Raw genomic sequence first — 18,940 nt, forward strand, 5'->3', positions numbered from 1 at the left:
CACTGTATTTCACACGTGAATGTGGGATAATGTTGAGTAAATAGTTTTGTACAAAGTTCGGATTTTGTTAAAAATGTTCTGTGTTTGCAGGAAAAGCCGGTGCTAAAGGAGCAGACTCAAAGAAAAATGTGAAGAAATCTGCTGTAGCGAAGCCAAACACCATTAAGAGCCTCTTCATGAACAGTAATGTCAAGAGGCCTGCTGAGGTATGTTTTTGCTGTTTACTCATTTGTTGGCTTCTATTATAAATTCCTTAAATGTGTATTTTACAGATGTTACATAGAAATAAAAGTACAACTAAAAACATGATTTTTTTTCTCTTGCAGAAAGATGTGGACCTGTCAAAGGATGAACTATTAGGAGATATCTTACAGGACCTGCACTCTGAGGTCAGTACAATAGCATCTACACAATGCGGAACTTCATAAATTAAACCAATTCAGAGTCACATCATTTATATTTTGCGATATTTGCTTTTAAAATCCGCCTCTTCCTTTGTCATCGCAGAAGCCGACTCTCCTGACTCCTCCACCAGTCGTGACTCTGAAGAAAAAGAAGTCTCTTGGATCACCTATGAATCCCTTTTCTATCAAACCCCAGATGCCAAAAGTAGCGTTTTAATTCTGTTACCACTTTCTGAAATATGTATCGAACTACCACATCATTTGACATTTTTAATCCAATAATTTTAAATTATTGTACATCACTTCTATAATACCAGGAGTCGCCTTCAGCTACAGGGTTAAAGGCCAAAGTCATCAGGCCGCCACCTTCAAACCTGACCCCCAGGTCATCAGCCCGCCCCCCTTCGTCCACACCTGCTCTTCCTGTGGAGAAGCAAAGGGTGAAAGTGGAGGAGCGACATGAAGAGGAAGGTAAGGAAGATGGCTACATGAGTGCTCGCTTTTGTCTTATTTTTTTCCTTTTCCACATTTTCACTTTTATGGCTTTCTCAGCAAATGACGCTCTGGCTTTTGATGGGGTGGACTTCGACGAGCCGATGGAGGTCGGGCTTGAGGAGGAGAAGCCTGAGATCAAAGAAGAAGCTAAGGCTGAACCTAAAGCAGCAGCAATGGTTGCTGCGGTTAAAGTGGAGCCCAAAGCAGAGCCAAAGGACCCTATCTTGTTGCAAGTCTTTCTTTTATTTCCTTCTACTTAATTAGGAACTATTGATGCGTTTGCTGGCTTAATCTGAAAATGTTGTACATGCATTGTTGACACTTAGTTCACCTCTGTCCTTTCCTTTTTCAGGTCTAGCAGGATGGGCTCTTGGGGACAGGAGGAGGAGGGTGGAGCCAGCGAGGCTCCAGCTGAGGTACAGGTCGACTCCAGTAGACTCCCGCTGGCGGAGGGGCCAGACGGGGAGCAGGTCTTCCGCTTCTATTGGTTGGATGCCTTTGAAGACCCCTACAGCCAACCAGGTACGCCGAAGTCAGCCATGGAGTAATTAAATAGTGGTTTCTATCGTGTAAATCAATCTAAAGATCCTGGCCAGTTTAAAAGAACTCATCTGGATGTTTCACTTCTGGTTTAGGTGTTGTGTACTTGTTTGGAAAAGTGTGGATTGAGTCTGCAAAGTCTCACGTCAGCTGCTGTGTCTCTGTGAAGAACATTGAGAGGACCATGTACTTCCTGCCGCGCGAATATGTAAGTGTCATGCTTTCCTGCCAGTACTCTTGAAAAGTGTTTTCCTTCCCTTCATGCTTTAAATTGTAAATAGAACTACTCTTAGTCGTATTATGAGCACATGAGAAAGGAAATCCTTCTCTTACTTCATATATTTGTTTCTTACACTGTGATGAGCCCGTAAAGCAATAGGAAAACACAAAGCTCTGGACCTGTTACTTTATAGGAATAATTTCATTCTTTTGCATCTTTATTTCCATGAGCAGAAAGTGAACACCAAAACCGGACAGGTGTCGGACACTCCTGTAGGAATGATGGACGTCTACCAGGAGTTCAACGAGCTGTCTGAGAAGTTCAAGATCATGAAGTTCAAGTCAAAGGTCAGTGCGAACCTTTGATTCACGTTGTGCAACATGATTGTAATTTTCTGGCACGTCTGTAACGGGTGCTTTCTGTCTCTGCAGAAAGTGGAGAGGAACTACGCGTTTGAAATCCCTGACGTGCCCAGTCAGTGCGAGTACCTGGAAGTCAGATATTCTGTGAGTTTACGTGCACACATGCACCGTATGTGGGTGTTTGGTAAAAGTGCTCCAGGCATATAGATTTAATATGTTTTATTTTGCAGGCTGAGTTCCCTGCGCTGCCTTCAGACCTTAAAGGGGTGACCTTTTCCCACATTTTTGGAACCAACACTTCCAGTCTGGAACACTTTCTCCTCAGTAGGAAGATTAAAGGGCCTTGCTGGCTGGACATCAAAACACCACGTAAGGAAGATTGAATCCCTGCATTTAGTTTAACTTGATTTGTTCCTGTGATGTTTTGATTCTGCACTCACCTCAAACACTCACATGTACCCTCTGTGTCTGTGTTAGAGCTCATGAGCCAGCCGGCCAGCTGGTGCAAGGTGGAGGCTCTGGCACTGAGGACAGACCTGGTCACTGTGGTCAAGGACGTCCCACCTCCACCCATCACCGTCATGTCCATCAGCCTTAAGACCATCCAGAACCCCAAGACGCACCACAATGAGGTGACAAACACTGTTGTTGCTCGTCGTTATTTCTAGTCTTGTTTGATGTTTTAAGACAGACTGAAACATTTAGCGAGAAAGGACCTGATGATCATTGTTCTTCTGCAGATTGTGTCCCTGGCTGCACTCGTCCACCATGACTTCCATATGGATAAAGCTCCACCTCAGCCTCCATACCAGACACATTTCTGTGGCAAGTTATTTATACTTGTATAATGAATTGTTAGATGTAATTCGATGGATATGTATGGAAAAATGTGCACACATTCTCTGTATATACACACTCTGTATGTTACAGACCTCATTTTCACATGTTGCTCTTTAGAATCAAACTGAGCAATAATGTAACCTGTTGTTTGACCATGAGCACATAGCATGTTGAAAAGAGATGTTAGTAAGGAAGGTTAAAAGACAAACTTATCATCTATCTGTCCTTGCAGTGGTCAGTAAACCGGCCGACTGTATTTTCCCCTACGACTTCAAAGAGGCTGTGAGGAAGAAGGTGAGTAGCTGTGCGCTTGTTGCAGGTTTGTTATTAATGTAGCTGGGTCAGGAAATAGCCTGATAGGGACCAAGAACGAAGTAAGGTTAAACTACATTCATGTCACACTTAATGCAGTCCTTTATGGAAAGGTAGCTTAGAAAGTAGAATTTAAATGCATTGATGGAGGTATATTTTAGTCGTGTGTCTCTCTCTTCCTCTGGTAGAATGGGAAAGTGGAGATAGCTGCCACAGAGCGGACTCTGCTCGGCTTCTTCCTGGCCAAGATGCACAAAATAGACCCCGATGTGCTGGTGGTGAGTATATTTATCTTAAACTATTTGAGCAAGTGCATTACATCAGTGTTTAAATGTGGTAACAATGAGTATTATTCTTTTCCTGTAGGGTCATGACATCTTTGGCTTTGACCTGGAAGTGATCCTGCAGAGGATCAATATCTGCAAGGTTCCCCACTGGTCTAAGATGGGCCGCCTCAGGAGGGCCAATATGCCTAAACTAGGGGTAAGAAGATACAACTTCTTCACAGTGCGTGCTTGTTTTGTTTTTGTACCATATTATACCACACTAAAGTTGTTGTCCTTGGCAGGGTCGTGGTTTGTTTGCAGAGAAGAGCGCAACCTGCGGCCGCCTGGTGTGCGACGTGGAGATCTCGGCAAAGGAGCTGATTCGCTGTAAAAGCTACCATCTGACTGAACTGGCTGCACAGGTGCTGAAGACGGAAAGAGTCACAGTCCCACAGGAAGACATCAAGAACCTCTACAGGTTTGTTTTTACTTAAAGGGAAAGTCCAACAAAAATAGAACAGATGTGTGAGTCTGTAAATGACTGAATGCTTCCGGACCTATGGATGCGGGTATCCTAAAATGTGTGTTCTTGCGTGTCAGTGACTCTCCTCACCTGCTCTACCTGTTGGAGTTGACATGGACAGACGCTAAGCTGATCCTGCAGATGATGTGTGAGCTCAACGTGCTGCCGCTGGCTCTGCAGATCACCAACATTGCTGGCAATGTCATGGTAACACAACTATGTTTTTACCTGTACCTTCATTAACCCACAGCTGCAAAAAGGTCTTTTAAATGTTAAAACAAAACACACAGTTTGCTGATTGCACTGATTTTAGCATCCAAATAACTCTTTCTAGAATATGATCTGGAGTTCAGAAATAAAGATGCTCGCACGAACATCTTCTTGAAAAGAATAATTTAAACACACGTTGATCAACTCGTGTGTTTCAGGGAGAATTCCAATATAAAATGCAGTGGGGTTGATTACTTCAGATAACCTCTGTTCTTTCCTTTTGCTAATGCTATTCTCCTCCCGCTCAATCATCTGATTTCTCCTCTGCAGTCTCGCACTCTGATGGGCGGTCGCTCTGAGAGGAACGAGTTCCTGCTGCTTCATGCCTTCCATGACAAAAACTTCATCGTCCCCGACAAGCCCTCCTTTAAGAAGGCCCAGCTGGAAACGGTAGCGCCACACAGAATCACACGCAGCTTATTTTTCGGTAGTGTGCGCCCCTTTGACAGATGTTTCCTGATCTTTTTTGTTTCTGTGTCTCAGGTCGAGGGAGAAGAAGATGTGGATGCGGGGAAGAACAAGCGGAAGAAGAAGGCAGCGTATGCTGGAGGTCTGGTGCTGGATCCTAAAGTTGGTAAGTCTGTGTTTTACTTTGAAATCCTTATTATGTTTGTCTGTGCACATATTTCCATAACCCCCCCTCCTCTCTCTCTTTGCAGGTTTCTACGACAAGTTTGTGCTGCTGCTTGACTTCAACAGCCTGTATCCCTCCATCATCCAGGAGTTCAACATCTGCTTCACCACAGTGCAGAGGGAGGCTCAAAATGCAAAGAAGAAGAGTGAGGTGTGCGCGCGCTCTTTGTTCATATGTTTAGAATAGGAGTCTGAAGTCTGAGATTCAGAGGTGTAAAGACATCGTCCTGCTACCTAACGTGACTTTTTTTCCCCAGAGCAAAGTTCTAGCTCACTTTGAACTCTTGTTTCCACGGTAACAGGAGGATGAGTCAGAGGAGATTCCTGAAATTCCAGATTCAGACCTGGAGATGGGAATCCTGCCCAAGGAAATCAGGAAGCTTGTCGAGCGACGTAGACAAGTGAAGCAGCTGATGAAACAGCAAGACATCAACCCAGACCTCTACCTGCAGGTAAACACACAGTACTGTGAAGTATTTCCAACGTTGCTAGTGAATTTGACCTGGTATGGATACTTCCCTTTTGTTTGTAGTGAAAGAAATAGTCTTTCCTCTTTAAAGTAAGTTGTAGTTTAAACTGGGTCTGTTAATGTTGAGCCAGTTTAAAGTGATGCTAAACTGCTAAACTGCTTGTTTTTAAGGATGTTATAAAAAGTTTTCTCCTGTGATTTAATGTTGTCTGAATTCATGTAAAAATAACACAATTGGTCTGTTGTTGACCATTTTGGCCTGCACCCTCAGAACCTCAGAATTATTGAAACAGACCATGTTTGATCTAACTTGAGTCTGTCTGTCCTTCAGTACGACATCCGTCAGAAGGCTCTGAAGCTAACCGCTAACAGCATGTACGGCTGCCTGGGCTTCAGCTACAGCAGATTCTACGCCAAACCGCTCGCTGCGCTGGTCACACACAAGGGGAGAGAGGTGAGTCGAACCCACACAACGTACATGAGCACATCTGCAGCCTTGTGTAACTTGTATTGCAGCTTATGGCTAATACAGAGCTATACTGATGTGGTACATTTAGAAAGTAACAAAGGGGATGACACTTATTTTGTGTTTAGCTTCTGGTCTTCAAAGTTACCCAGCTGCCAATAGACAAACTTCCATTTTTATCCACAAGAGGGCACTGCTACATCACTTTCCACATCATGCAACACTCCTTCCACTCTTCTATTTTTCTTTCTGACTTTTACCTCATCTTTTATTCCTTTTTTTTGTTTCCTGCTGTCCCACATTTGTCATCTATCCTCTCTATCCTCCCGAACACTGTGGCCTTCCCCGCTCTAAATATGATTAATCCTTAAAGTCTGTCAAAATAAGAGACTTGTGACTGTGATATCAATAGCTCCATGTAAGTATTTTCCAGTAACAAAACACCGCAGGCACACACATGAAGCTTACATACTGTCCATGTAACGTCTGATTGTGTCCTGACTTCTTTCAACGCACACAAATGGAACAACATGGCTCAGTGAATCAGTGCGCAGAGGCATGTGTGCCGCATGAGATAAACGTCTAAACCTGGAATTGTAACTGAACGCCGCGCACACACGCTCGCTCCCACCATGCCAGTGGTAGTACTCATGTTCGTTTAATGAGCTCTAACAGTACACATCCTCAGCAGAGGCGTCGAGCTTTGCCTCAGGGGACTCCTTCATTAAGATCCCCTTACACAGGCATTGTGCTCCCTAATAGAGGGCAGGGCAGTAACTCAGAGTGTGTGTGTGTTGTTTTGTCAGTCCCTGTGTGCTTCCAGTCACGCTCGTTGTTCGGCTGACATGGCTACATTGTAAAAGGTGAACATTTGATTCCTTGGAACAGGTGGGAGTTTCTCTCCCTGCAGACTTGCTGCTTGTCTCTTTGTCAACAGCCGGAGGTGGACGGGTTAATTACATTTTACCTCCTTCTGGATTTACTTCATCCAGGAAGAGTCACTGTTTTCTCTTAAGATATCTGCTACGTCTCCGCTGTGTAAAATGGTGACAGTGCTGCTGTTTGAAAGGTGTTTGCTGATCTGTCAAACTGAATATATGTTGTGTTTAATTCCTATTGTTTTCCCTGACGGAAGCCTTAAATATAAAACCTTACATTACAGTAAAGTAATCGTCTTCTAATCCAATTTTCTCCTTGGCTGGAGGATTCTCCAAACATGTAGTGAGTTACCTTTACTACGTTTTAACCATCCGTCATTAGACAAAACACTACTCAAACTAGTACAAAAATCTCTTTTTGTGGCAGTCTGGGGTCAAAATCTTCTTAACATTGACCTTAGTATGTCATGCAGTTTTCTGGCTCACAGCACACACGAGTAACTAAAGCATTCTGCCACAGAGCTGGAAGGTGCACAGCTAAGCAGTTTGTTGTCACTGCGGAAAATTAAGCAGGTAACAAAGACAAAAGTCCTGTTTGGATCCACAGTTGAAAAATTGATATAGTGGCACTCACTCATAATATTAAATAACATTTTGTTTGAGTGTCACATTGCTCTGGAAAAAATAAGAGACCACAAGTTCTCTGGTTCTTCTATTTATAGGTTTGTTTTTCTGTTAAATTAACTTCTTCTCATTTAGGTCTTTCATTTGCAGAAAATGACGACTGGTTAAGATCACTTTATTTTTTAGAGAGAGGACAGTGGATATGGGGGAAGAGAGAGTGGGGATGACACGCGGCAAAGGGCCGAGGGCGGGAGTTGAACCCGGGGCCGCCTCATCGAGTCCTGTAGCCTCTGTATATGGTCGCCAATTTAACTGCTGAGCCAAACCCCATTCATGTTCAGTTTTAAACAAAACTTTAACTGTTTGTGGTTACACAAAAAGGATCTTACTCTTTAAAAAAAAAGGACGATCTTTGGAGGGATAATTTCCGTAATGTTGTCGGACACCTGCTGTAACAATCTGAGCAAAAACAAGCAGTTTTAGTGGACGTACAATTGCCCCAGGGGATTATGTTGCCATTGCTACGGCGGAGGCTATCTACTGGACCGATTACAAAAGTTTTTCTTCCTACGAGTCATTTCGACACCCAAATTTGTAAAAAAAAAAATAGTGCCCAGGTTTAAAAATATCGAGCTTCTCCTTTAAGGTACATTTGGAGGGGTCTCTTTTTACCGGAGCTGTATATACACATAAAAATATACATTTATCTACATTATAATATATATGTATACATCCTTTGTAGAAAATGCATTGCAATGATTTACATGATGCAGTAAATTAGTGATCTTGCACCAAGGAGGAAAAAGTTTGAATAGAAAATAATGAAGTTAAAATACAAACAAACATCCAGAGTCACTTCACAGCCGGAATAAGCGGCTCCTCCAGAGGCCTCAGTGCCACAGATCAAAGATCAATGTCCTTGAATTAAAGTGTCTGCCTGAATTAGTGTCACATATAATCACTGTTCTATAGGACACCAAGCACTTTGTAACCTTGTTAAGAAAAGTGCTGTATAAATAAAGTTTGTATTATTAGTTTTAAATAAAAGGCAATCATATTTCGTTCTATTTATGTACCAATATCTGTTCAGGAATAACAACTATTATGTTGACGCGTATCCTCCTGATAGATTTGATTACATTTAAAAGGGTTCAGCTCATTACTCGCTCCTCTTGAAACATGTTAATGACCCATTTTGCCTCCAGAGATTTCTCAGCCGTCTGAAGTTACCCCGAGAGCTGAACGGATTATGTTTTATTTGGACTTTACTCTGTTCGTACATTGAATACAGTGGGGGGCTGATATGACAGACGGCCATCAAAAGGTCATCAGTTAGATCTGAAGCCACAGCGTGCTCAGCGCATATCATGGACCTGAAGCTGCTGATGAAGCAGGGGGTCCCACTTTGCACAATCTTAGTGTTTTGTTTATTTTGTATCCATGATCCGAGACACACGGCTATTTATACAGCAGGTTGTGTGTTTGGGCAACCAGGGAGTCCTACTGTAAATAAGATACTGTAAATAATGCTGTTGAGGATCATCTGGCAGAGCCTGACCAATGTGGGGAGATTTCAGGGGGGAAACATTGGCTGCAGACAGTGCTGAGAGAGGAACATTGTTTTTTGCGTTATATGTTTTATACAAAAAGCTTCAATATCTGCATGTTAGAATATGAAATGTTATGACTTTAATATCTGTTGCCTGACAGAGAGGAACCAGGTACAACATACTGGGGCTGTCACTTCCCCAAAAATCAAGTTTGAACAAAGTCAACGTGATATTGAATTCATTCGAATTATATCAAAAAGTGACCTCAACAACGATCCATTGGTTTGTAGCAGGCAGCGTGTTAGCGCCGTCTGTTGGAACACAAGGCACACTACTTTAAACGTGATGCATTCTGGGACAGCAGATTACGGATTTGTTTGTGGGCTACCGTTATCTGCTGTGCTTCAGTTTTGAATTCCATCACATCATTACAGTTCCAACTATTTATATTTCACCAACGATATATCGAATTTCAATATCTGATGCATTCGAGGAGGTCGGGAAATCTGAACCCTGAGCGGCTTTCGTGACACAGCATCAAGGGAATTCATCTGAAGTTAAATGTTGAACGGATTGTTAGCTGAACTTACTTCAGATGTCTGTTTATAGAGATCAATAAGAAGCTAAATCATCATCAGATAGCCGCTGATGGGAGCTGGGATGTCATTACAGCGGATTACGTTCCGCCTGCTTTTGCTCTCCACATGGACTGTTTTTCCTGCATATGCCGCAGCCTGCTGATACGTGATTGGTCGATATTACTCGGACTACAAGTGTAGTTCAAACAGATTCTACATAGTATGACACGATGATGATGCATACGATGATATAGCCTCTCGAGAGAAGGCCAACTCTTCAGGGCTTCTGATGTAGCCAGCGGTTAGCGATAAAGGAGGTTCGGCCAAGACTTACTTTTCCATACGCTGCATTGTTTACCGTCTGTCACGCTATATGAAAAGCGAGACTGTAGTTAGAGTTGAGATACGATGTCTAAAAACAGATTAGTAGTAAAACAGACGTTTGCCTGCAGAGATGAATAAAAAGGTAAATCGTCCTCTGATGGGGGCCGGGATGGCGTTCTGAGTACTTTTGCTCTCCACATGGACTGTTTGTCCTGCATGCGACCAAATCCTGCTGATATGTTATTGGTCAATACTACTCAGCCTACAAACGCAAACCCGAGCACTTAGCACATGCTAAGATCCGGTCACGCGCCTACAGATTCTACATTTTCATGCAGGACCTGTAAATAGAGTATGTGAGTAGACCGGCCATGTGTATATACTGTCTGACCAGAGCAAAGCGTGACAGAGTGGTTTGCTTCACGCAGCAGTTTAAGCAGAACGAAGCCCTTTTATTGAATTTGTGTGGAGCCCTAAAGTTAATCGGCCGTAAGCCAAGTAGTTCTTGGTAGTTTCCGACTGCAGCGAGCCAGAAAGGCCAGCTGGCATTGATGGCGGGGTTTCTAGTGTATTTGTGGGTATTGCCGTTTGCACCCCCGCCCCCATTTTAATCGTCACATTTGCACTCTACTTTCATATCATGATTTAGGAGGCTTTTTATTTTTGTAATTGTAACACGTACACCGACCACTACTCCCTCCCTCCCTCCCTCTCTTCCGCAGGGTAAATCCAAGCCCCCTTCATCCCTTCATCTGTTGGGACGGGCGAATGTGCATGTGTTCTGCGTATTTATTGATTGGCTTAGCTCTCATCTTTCTCTCACTCTCGTTTTAAATTGGGGGTCTTACCCCCCCTGTGGCAGGACAGGGTCAGGCTGGGGGGGTCACCGTGGTTTCTCGGTTCGGATGAGGGGTCTTAGAGGGGGATGACAGACCCTCGGCGGTGGCTCTTCTGATCAGAGCTGCCAAGTTAAGAGGGGAAAGCCCCCCACTTGGCTCCCCTCCTGCGTTTCTTGACTTATGTCTTGCATCTTTTGCGTCTGCCTTTTATGCGTCAACGTACATGTGTCTGTCCGCACAAGTGCTACTGGCCGAACTCTGCCCTTTGTCGGGGGGACCATTTGTTGTGGCCCTACTCTGTCCTGGTATGTGAGGGTATTAAGGGGGGGATGATGGGTATTAAGAGGAAGGTGAAGGTTTAGGATTACACAGCAACAGATTGATGTCCCCCTCAACCCCTCAGCGTTATTTTGGGTTCTTTTGTATGTTCGCCAGAGAAACAGATATATACGAAACACAGACGGCTTACATGCGTGTGTTTATAATAGGCTGATAAAAGCATTTGTCATGCAAGGATGACTTTTATTGTGCACTGCCCTCTGACCGCCTGATCCCCCAACTTCTGCTGAAAATTCAATAAAGGAGGTGTTTTCTTTTTTAATGCAGACTCTTTTGTGGTTAGAGATCAGTTGCTGGAAAAACTCTGCAGCATTTGGCCGCTCGTTGGTGTTAATTTCCCGTGCTGGTGTTAATGTTGCTAGTCAGAGTCATAGCAAATAAAGTATCTGTTAACCGTGAAGGGCAGCGCGAAGATGAGCGTAGTTCATCTTTCACTTTGGTGTCTCTAAATGTAAGGAAGCACACAGAGTGAAGCATTTAAACCCGTTCTTGTGTGTGTGTACGTCCTCCTAATCGAGTGATGTTAACAACACAGGCCCGTGGAAGCCGCTGATTGTTGCGGAACGCAGATTGGTTTGACCTTTGACCGCTTTTGCCAGCAAATCTGACAACCATTAGCAGGTGTGTGTGTCTGCGGCTGGAGCTCGACTCCTGAGAGCCGTTCCGCTGTAATTGAGTCTCCGTCCTTGTGTTTAAAAACAGCCTGACAGGAGCTTGTAGTTGACATTATTGGATGGCATGCGGAGTGAAGGATGGAAGTAACAGAGCCGAGGGTGTGGAGAGGTCAGAGTTTGGCTTAGGTTAAACCTCCGTGTGTGCGAGGCTGCGTGTGCTTGTAATGAAGTCTAAGTAAATGTTGTTGCACCCGGTGTCCCTCGTTCAGGTTCTGGATCATTCCTCTTGTCTCGGGAATAACAAATCATTTCCCAGAATTAGACGCAGGAATACCAAAAGCACCCTATCATGTCTCGTCGGTGTGTGCTTCTGTCGGGCTGTGATGAGCAGATATTGTCGCCCCCTTGTTCTTTCATTCAGGGTCTCGATCGCTGCCGCAATCTGAGAATCACAGGGCTCGTTTTTACATTTCCCCGAATTAGACGTAAGAACACATAAGCCTGTTTATGCTGATGTGTGTGCGCGTGGTTGCATGTATGCTTACATATCCGGCTGCATGTTTCCAGGGTCCTGCAGTCCTCCTAAAGAGGCGGCTTTACTCCTGATAGAAGTGGACTTAACAAATAGTCACATGGGAGCAGCGCGGCTATTTTGGCTTCATTAGCTTGTCTGTGCAGGCTGACAGTGGACGGGACAAAGTTTCACAACCCAAACAGCGACTTTGGTAACACCTACTGATGAGGCCATGTGAGTCCGGGGCTAATGGCAGGGATTATAATCTATTATGGACTGATTTGACATATGGCGACATTATCAGGGCTTCTGATGGAGCTGTAAATGAGAGGATGATTAGCAGATGGTTTAAGATGAACTGGAAAGTAGGTGACTACCTGAGGAACGTGATCTGTTATTCCGTTTCACTGCAATGTAGGCACGATAGAGGCAACAGCAAAATGACACCAGCTGTCAGCTGTCGATTAATTTCTTGTGCCATGATTCATAAACAGTTCAAACGTGTATTCATTAATTTTCTAAGTAAAAATAAATAATTGTAGTCTGCAGCCTCTCTTGTTGGGATATTAAAAACTCGAGTGCAGCTGTTTTATTTTTTCAATACAAAAGTCATAGAGTTGCATTAGCTAGGGCTGTGCAATATGACAATATATATCGTTAAAAAGATATGAAAATGTATCGTATGTGTTTTTCTATATCAACTCCATCGTGATGTCACTAAACAAGCAGATGAACTGCTTTACGGCAATTTTTACGTCATTTTGACAATGTTTTACGTAGGGCTGGGTCTAAAAAAACAAAATATATTTCAAATTCGAATCAATTCTCATTTGAATGACCCAATATCAATTAATAAATCCTGAGATTGATCTTTAATAATATTTGTAAAAACGTGTCTGATCACTAACGTTTCTGAGCGCTCCTGAACGCAGCCCGACTCAGCGCATCCCCCTGAAACACGCCCGGACTTGTTTACTGCACCTACTACGGAAACATCAGTGATCGCAGAAGGACTCTTTTCATGGTGTGTGCGTCCCTGAATATCTAAGTTAGTTTTGCACTGATGTTTATGTTACTCTCATTAGCATTCGTTTGCAGTCTTGTTTGTTGCCATCTGGTGAATGTTAGTGCATTATTAATTCTCTTTAAGCTCTGTTTTTGGTCTCCACCAACTGCTGCAGGGAAATATCCCACTTTTAAACCGCTAAATGTTTCTTTCATGTCGAACAAAAATTGATGCTATGAGAGCGGGGAACAAAAAGTAAAGTAGCTGCCAGGACAGATTAACAATGAGATTAAGCTAATGTAAAAGCTCTGTAAAGCTGAGAGGAGTTCCAGATTCGGGTATTAATTATCTGTAGACTCACCACTACAAGTGTTTGCTGTCTCATTGTCACATTTCATTTGATACATTGATTTAAAAGCACTTTTTTGTTTAAAACTTTATTTTTAAAATGAGAAGATTCAGTTTTCTTTTTTTTCTCAACTAAAAAGGTTGCTGCGTCATATATACCAGTGTGACTAATATCTCAGTATAAAATGCAGAGAGAGGTATTTCATTGTGTTACCCAGACGATGGCGCTTTATAATCTAGCTAACGCTTCGTCACGGACATGCACCGTCATGACCGCCGGTGCAGCCGCTACCCTCACAACAATCGGCGTTAACGTAGGACGCTAGCTCCCGCCCCATTAGCTAACAGGATAGCAAACTCGACACGGTGAAAACAGATGGTAGGCTGTAATTTGTGTTTGTTTTAAACAAAAATATATTGAAATATTGTTGAAATAACTTGTATACACATTTGTATTAATAAATAGCTACAGAAAGCCTTTTTCCCTCTGTGATAAAAACAGACTGCGTCTCATATTACGGATAATACGGTAGATATACAATCAAGGTCTGGCCAGTAATGTGTAACATAAATGAGACGGGGCCACAAAACCATACATACACATACAGTGTAGAGTCGCTCTAAGTTACTGTAGTAAATATAAAAGTGTATAATATATAAATGCTCTGAAATAAATGTAAATTGAAAACCAATAGTGTAAACGGAACAAACAATACTCACAGAGAAACAAACCCAAAAAATGAATTAATGAATGGAGTTTAATAAATCAACTTTATATATGAATAAATAGATAAAACATAAAAAGGAAAAGCCTTAAAGATCCTGTTTGAGCCCAAAGTCTTACAGTTTAATCGTGCACCCGATGGATGCCTGTTATTATAAGTTATTAATTGAAGACACTTTATAGTTCAGTTAAAACATATTAATAAAATCTACACCTGTGTCTGTTTATCAGATTAAAGCCCATGTGTAGTAACAAACTATTATTATCTCTTCCTGAACTACATATAGCCTGCTATATCACATTTTAATAAGCCACTTTGACTATTTACACGTCGTACGTCACTTATCTGCCCACAACATTTGAGATATTCATGGCTGATTCCAGTCGACTGTGCCAGGGGTGAAGTGACACATCAGGATGAGTCCTTTCCAGCTATTAAAGTACATATTTTTAATTGACCGGACGGTGGGAGGATTGTTGTCATTGTCGAGTTATTTTCGGTGAACGCCGGCGTTTGTGATCTCAGCCGGTTGTATTAAATCAGACGCAGCTTTACAGCAGATTGACCCTCCCAGCAGCAGACATGAGAACACAACTATGGCATCTGCCAGGACAGGTGTGTGTGTGTGTGTGTGTGTGTGTGTGTGTGTGTGTGTGTGTGTGTGTGTGTGTGTGTGTGTGTGTGTGTGTGTGTGTGTGTGTGTGTGTGTGTGTGTGTGTGTGTGTGTGTGTGTGTGTGTGTGTGTGTGTGTGTGTGTGTGTGTGCCTTTACTCATGCATTCTTGCATGCAAGTGAAATCATTTTGGTGAAAGACAGATTTTCAGTCTCTGTGGGTGTGTGTGTGGAGGTGTGTGCACATGAGCGCTCACACCAGCAGAAGAGAGGCTATAAATCTTTAATGCATCTTTGTGTGTGAGGGTCTACGTGTTTGTGTGTGTGTGCACGTGTTACTCCTGCCACCACCACCACCACCCCCCAAGCTCTGACAGTGGTGTGTTCCTCCACAGGTGCTATTTCAGTCGGTCGACTGTCATCCCAAAATGCTTTTCAGCTGAGTGCTTTTCAAAACAATCGTCACTGGTGCCCCAGGCTCTTTTTACAAGGGCCCTCTGCCGCTCTGAGCTTTAACATGATGCCTCTGATCTTCGTATCAGTGCAGGGCTGTGTGACACATGTGTGTGTGCTCTTTATATTCCTCTAAACGTCTTGCTCTTTTGTCTAATTATCTGTCTGTTTTATTTTCATTGCTTCCTTTCACTTATTTGTCACTCAACCAATGCAGACCAGTTAAGACTCTTTATCTTTAGGGGTGGAATAGGAGGGGGAGGTGGATTAAAGGTATTAATGAGAGCAACATGACAACAAGAGTCATAAATCCCTAATAGATCAGGCCAACAAGTGGCAGAGCAACAGCTGGGAAAAGGCAGGTATCACAACAAGGCTGAGCCACTCATCCATTAGCATGACAGGCTGCAAGCTAATGGGTACAACTGATCTGCAGGGACGCCGGTGCACATGCAAAGACACGAGGCAGAGTTAGTAAATTAAAAGGTATTAGTTTGACATATGAGTGGGCGAGGGTGCATTTTGCAGGACTGGGTATTAAAAAGCTGAATCTTGATTGATTTAACTGCACTTGTCAGCTGGACCAGACTTGTTATTTATCTTGCCGCTGTAGTTGTCTCCCTCGGTCGCTTTGTGGCAGCTCTGAGTGTTACAGACTTCTGTTGCACCACTTAACCCAACTACATCTTTTAGCAACATTGGCAGGGTCAGGTGCCCCCGAGTCTGCTTCCTCCAGTCCCGAGGCGGATTGTTGGGTACATTATGTCTTTAAAAAACGGGGAGCACAAAGGGAAGAATGTCACCTGTGAAAGATGGGAAAGTTACAGCAACACATTTTCGGCGCTCGAATGTGCCGCTGCCAGATTCACACTGTCGGTCTGAAAAAGGTGCAAGTTTATTTAAAATCTAAAAAGTCTTTATAATTTAGTCGACCTACTTAACGCCCATTTTGACAAACTTCACAAACTACAACTTGTTTCAGGTTTTATGTTTAAGCTGGTGTGAAACAAGCTCGGCAAAACAGTCCGGTTTTACATTTGTAGATCTGTTATTTCAGCATGAATTCAAACTGTCTAAGAAGCTTCTTCACGTGGGATCATCCTGAAAATAATGATGCTGAATGTCGGACAGTTCGACTTTGCGCTCACAGCTTTTAGTGTGTTCGTAACTGAACTGTAAGGCAGCCTTGGAGAATGTTTGCCCCTGTCTTGACCTTAGTTGTTGCAACTTGTTTTCAAAGATTAGTTAGCAAATTAAACTTGTAGAGAAGGTGCAAACTTCATCCCTCCCTTCTACAAAAGATTTAATTCAGCTATGTGCGTACAAACCATAAAATCCGAAATATAAGTCGCAGTCTGTCTATTTCTCAGAGGGGAAAAGGTTTTCTATAGCTATATATTATTAAAGGTGTGTATTCAAGTTATTTCAACACTCTTTCAATTTATTTAATTATTTAAAATCTATTCCATCTGTTTTCACCGTGTCGAGCTTGCAATCCTGCTAGCTACCAGTGCTGTAGCTAGCCGTATCTGGCAGCCTAACATACCTCTCTCAGCATTTTATACTGGTATATTGGTCGCACCTGTTGGTGCTCGGGCCCTCATGAAACAAATTCGACGCTCAGATGAAGGCAAACAGCCTAAAAAGGAACCCGACCGTCAGTGAGGAAAATCAACCGGAGCCAACCGTGGTCGTCACACATGCGACACTGTTTAGATATCTGGGAAGCGTGCTCCCACAGTTACCGTTTATCGCCATAGGTGCCTCTTTGAGATCACCACTGTAAAAAAAAAAAAAAAAAAAAAAAAAAATGTCCTTTCTAATTTCTGCTCCTTCATTATGCTCTTGCCAGTAAGCTGCTCAATTACTGTCCAGTCTAATTACACTTTATTAACAACATGGAGCTGAGAGGAAAACGAGGCGAGGACCCTGGAAAGTTGACTGACGTTTAACGATGTGAAAAAAGAGGTTATTGTAAGATTTCATCAGATTATGTAGACGTCGAAACTGGATGAGCAAAAGAAGAAGAGAAGACGAGATTACTCTGACTCTTGCCTCCCCGTAATGAAGAAGCTTCAAAACTTTAAGATGATTGGAAATCAGTGGATCGTTTGGTCTGTTATGGTGATGTTTATAGGTGTTCAGTTTGGTATCATAGAGGCTGTTTTGGCTAAAATATCATTAATAGCCTGAGAAAACAATTATCAGAAAGGTTCAGGATTAATTTGAGGTCACTAAACTAGTCACTGTAGCTGCAGCTCTACATGAATCCCTTCACAGAATCTGCTTGATGTGAAAGTAATCCGAGTCCTCCGACGAGCTTTTTCAGTTGTTTGCCCCAGTATGAGCGGCATGCACGGTGCTGACGAGTGCACTCATCAGAGGGAAGACATACACACTCTTTTTTACCCCCTGCCGCCGTGTGTTTGCATTGGCCCCTATAGTATGTGTGTGCAGATATGTGCTCACACACACACAGCCGTCAGTTGCACACATTGCATCATGGTCAAACGACTTGTCTTTCACACGGTTCATTCCTTAAAGCAGCCTGTCCTGCTGGAAGTGACAGCATATGGAAAACCCGTCTAAATGAGTCCGCACATCAATTACATCAACACATTCTCACCTCGCCCGTCTCCCCCCCTCTCTCCCCCCCCTACTCTCGCCTCACTTTGCTTTAGCTCCGTGTCTGTCGTTCCCACATCTCTCTCTTCATCACTTCTCTGCCCTTTCCTTCTGTCTGTTCTGCGATCAATCAAGAGTCCGCTTCTGGCTCTCTCCACGTCCAGGGCTTCTCTTCTGCTGTTTTAACCTGTTGCAAAGTGTTACTGAAGAGCTTCTAATACAGGCTATTAATGATATGAGTTTGTCAACTGTCTACTAAGGTAGCTCTCCTTTTATTACATGTATAAGATGGAAGCAGTCTTGCGTCTAAACAACACAAGTGGCTGTGTTGGTGGAAACCTGTTGTTGATGATCAGACAATAAAATGTAGAAAGTCTGGTTTTATTTTCTAAATCTGGAAAATTCCCACGGGAAAATTGTCTTTTATTGTGGTGATCAAGAGGCAATCACTACTTCCTGTTTGACATTACAATGTGGCAAATGTTGAGAGCTTTTTAGCCGCACTCTGCTGCATTATTTATTCAGAGCTATCAAAGTCAATGGAAGCCTCTACGTGTGACGCGCGATTCAACCGCTGAGCTAAACCGGCGCCTATTATTTTAAGGCTAACAGCTCAAAAACAACCTTGATATTGGCAATTAGTTGTATCCTGGTTGTTGTACTTGACTGTGATAACATGTAGCTGAAATCTCAGTAGCTGAAAGTATATCTCTTTACCCGCCACAAAGAAGACGTCCCCTTACCCAATCATCCTGACCTCTGTATCTATGCCCAGATTCCCAACCCTGACATTTCTGCAACCTTTGTGTGGTACATCCTGCTCTACTTTAGACAGCAGCAACTCTTAAGCCGCTTTCCCACTTGTCAAAAAACCCACTAACACACGGCTTTTTTGCTAAGTGTGAAAGGCATTCAGACGGGGGTCAAATGACTCTGCAGTAGACCCGGGTGATTGTCACCTCGGCTCCGATCGGCAGTGATGGGAACACAAAACCCAGGTCGACACGCTAATCTCCGCCCCCTTTCCAGCACGATGCTATGCTCCGTCTGTTACTTCTGCGACTTTTTGTCAACTCAACTACAAAATCCGCCCGTCTCCGTCCGAGCAGCG

The 18,940-nt window shown here is 43.2% G+C and overlaps 1 protein-coding gene across 1 annotated transcript in view; it reads left to right on the top strand.

The window, feature by feature from the left end:
- Positions 1 to 18,940, top strand: part of pola1 (polymerase (DNA directed), alpha 1) — a 59,670-nt gene that overhangs the window by 1,147 nt on the left and 39,583 nt on the right. Inside the window, exons 5-26 of the mRNA XM_069667280.1 lie at positions 91 to 206; positions 327 to 389; positions 508 to 609; positions 722 to 875; positions 957 to 1,128; positions 1,252 to 1,421; positions 1,535 to 1,647; positions 1,893 to 2,006; positions 2,091 to 2,165; positions 2,252 to 2,390; positions 2,499 to 2,653; positions 2,762 to 2,846; positions 3,094 to 3,155; positions 3,362 to 3,451; positions 3,540 to 3,656; positions 3,742 to 3,917; positions 4,040 to 4,169; positions 4,503 to 4,622; positions 4,716 to 4,806; positions 4,892 to 5,016; positions 5,168 to 5,317; positions 5,666 to 5,788. Coding sequence (XP_069523381.1) covers positions 91 to 206; positions 327 to 389; positions 508 to 609; positions 722 to 875; positions 957 to 1,128; positions 1,252 to 1,421; positions 1,535 to 1,647; positions 1,893 to 2,006; positions 2,091 to 2,165; positions 2,252 to 2,390; positions 2,499 to 2,653; positions 2,762 to 2,846; positions 3,094 to 3,155; positions 3,362 to 3,451; positions 3,540 to 3,656; positions 3,742 to 3,917; positions 4,040 to 4,169; positions 4,503 to 4,622; positions 4,716 to 4,806; positions 4,892 to 5,016; positions 5,168 to 5,317; positions 5,666 to 5,788 — 2,642 coding nt within the window. The remainder of the gene's footprint in view (positions 1 to 90; positions 207 to 326; positions 390 to 507; positions 610 to 721; positions 876 to 956; positions 1,129 to 1,251; positions 1,422 to 1,534; positions 1,648 to 1,892; positions 2,007 to 2,090; positions 2,166 to 2,251; positions 2,391 to 2,498; positions 2,654 to 2,761; positions 2,847 to 3,093; positions 3,156 to 3,361; positions 3,452 to 3,539; positions 3,657 to 3,741; positions 3,918 to 4,039; positions 4,170 to 4,502; positions 4,623 to 4,715; positions 4,807 to 4,891; positions 5,017 to 5,167; positions 5,318 to 5,665; positions 5,789 to 18,940) is intronic.

This window comes from Semicossyphus pulcher, unplaced genomic scaffold (assembly GCF_022749685.1).
Source record: "Semicossyphus pulcher isolate SPU_LCO1_2020_fin unplaced genomic scaffold, fSemPul1.0.p SCAF_18, whole genome shotgun sequence".
In the NCBI taxonomy this organism is placed as follows: Eukaryota; Metazoa; Chordata; class Actinopteri; order Labriformes; family Labridae; genus Semicossyphus; species Semicossyphus pulcher.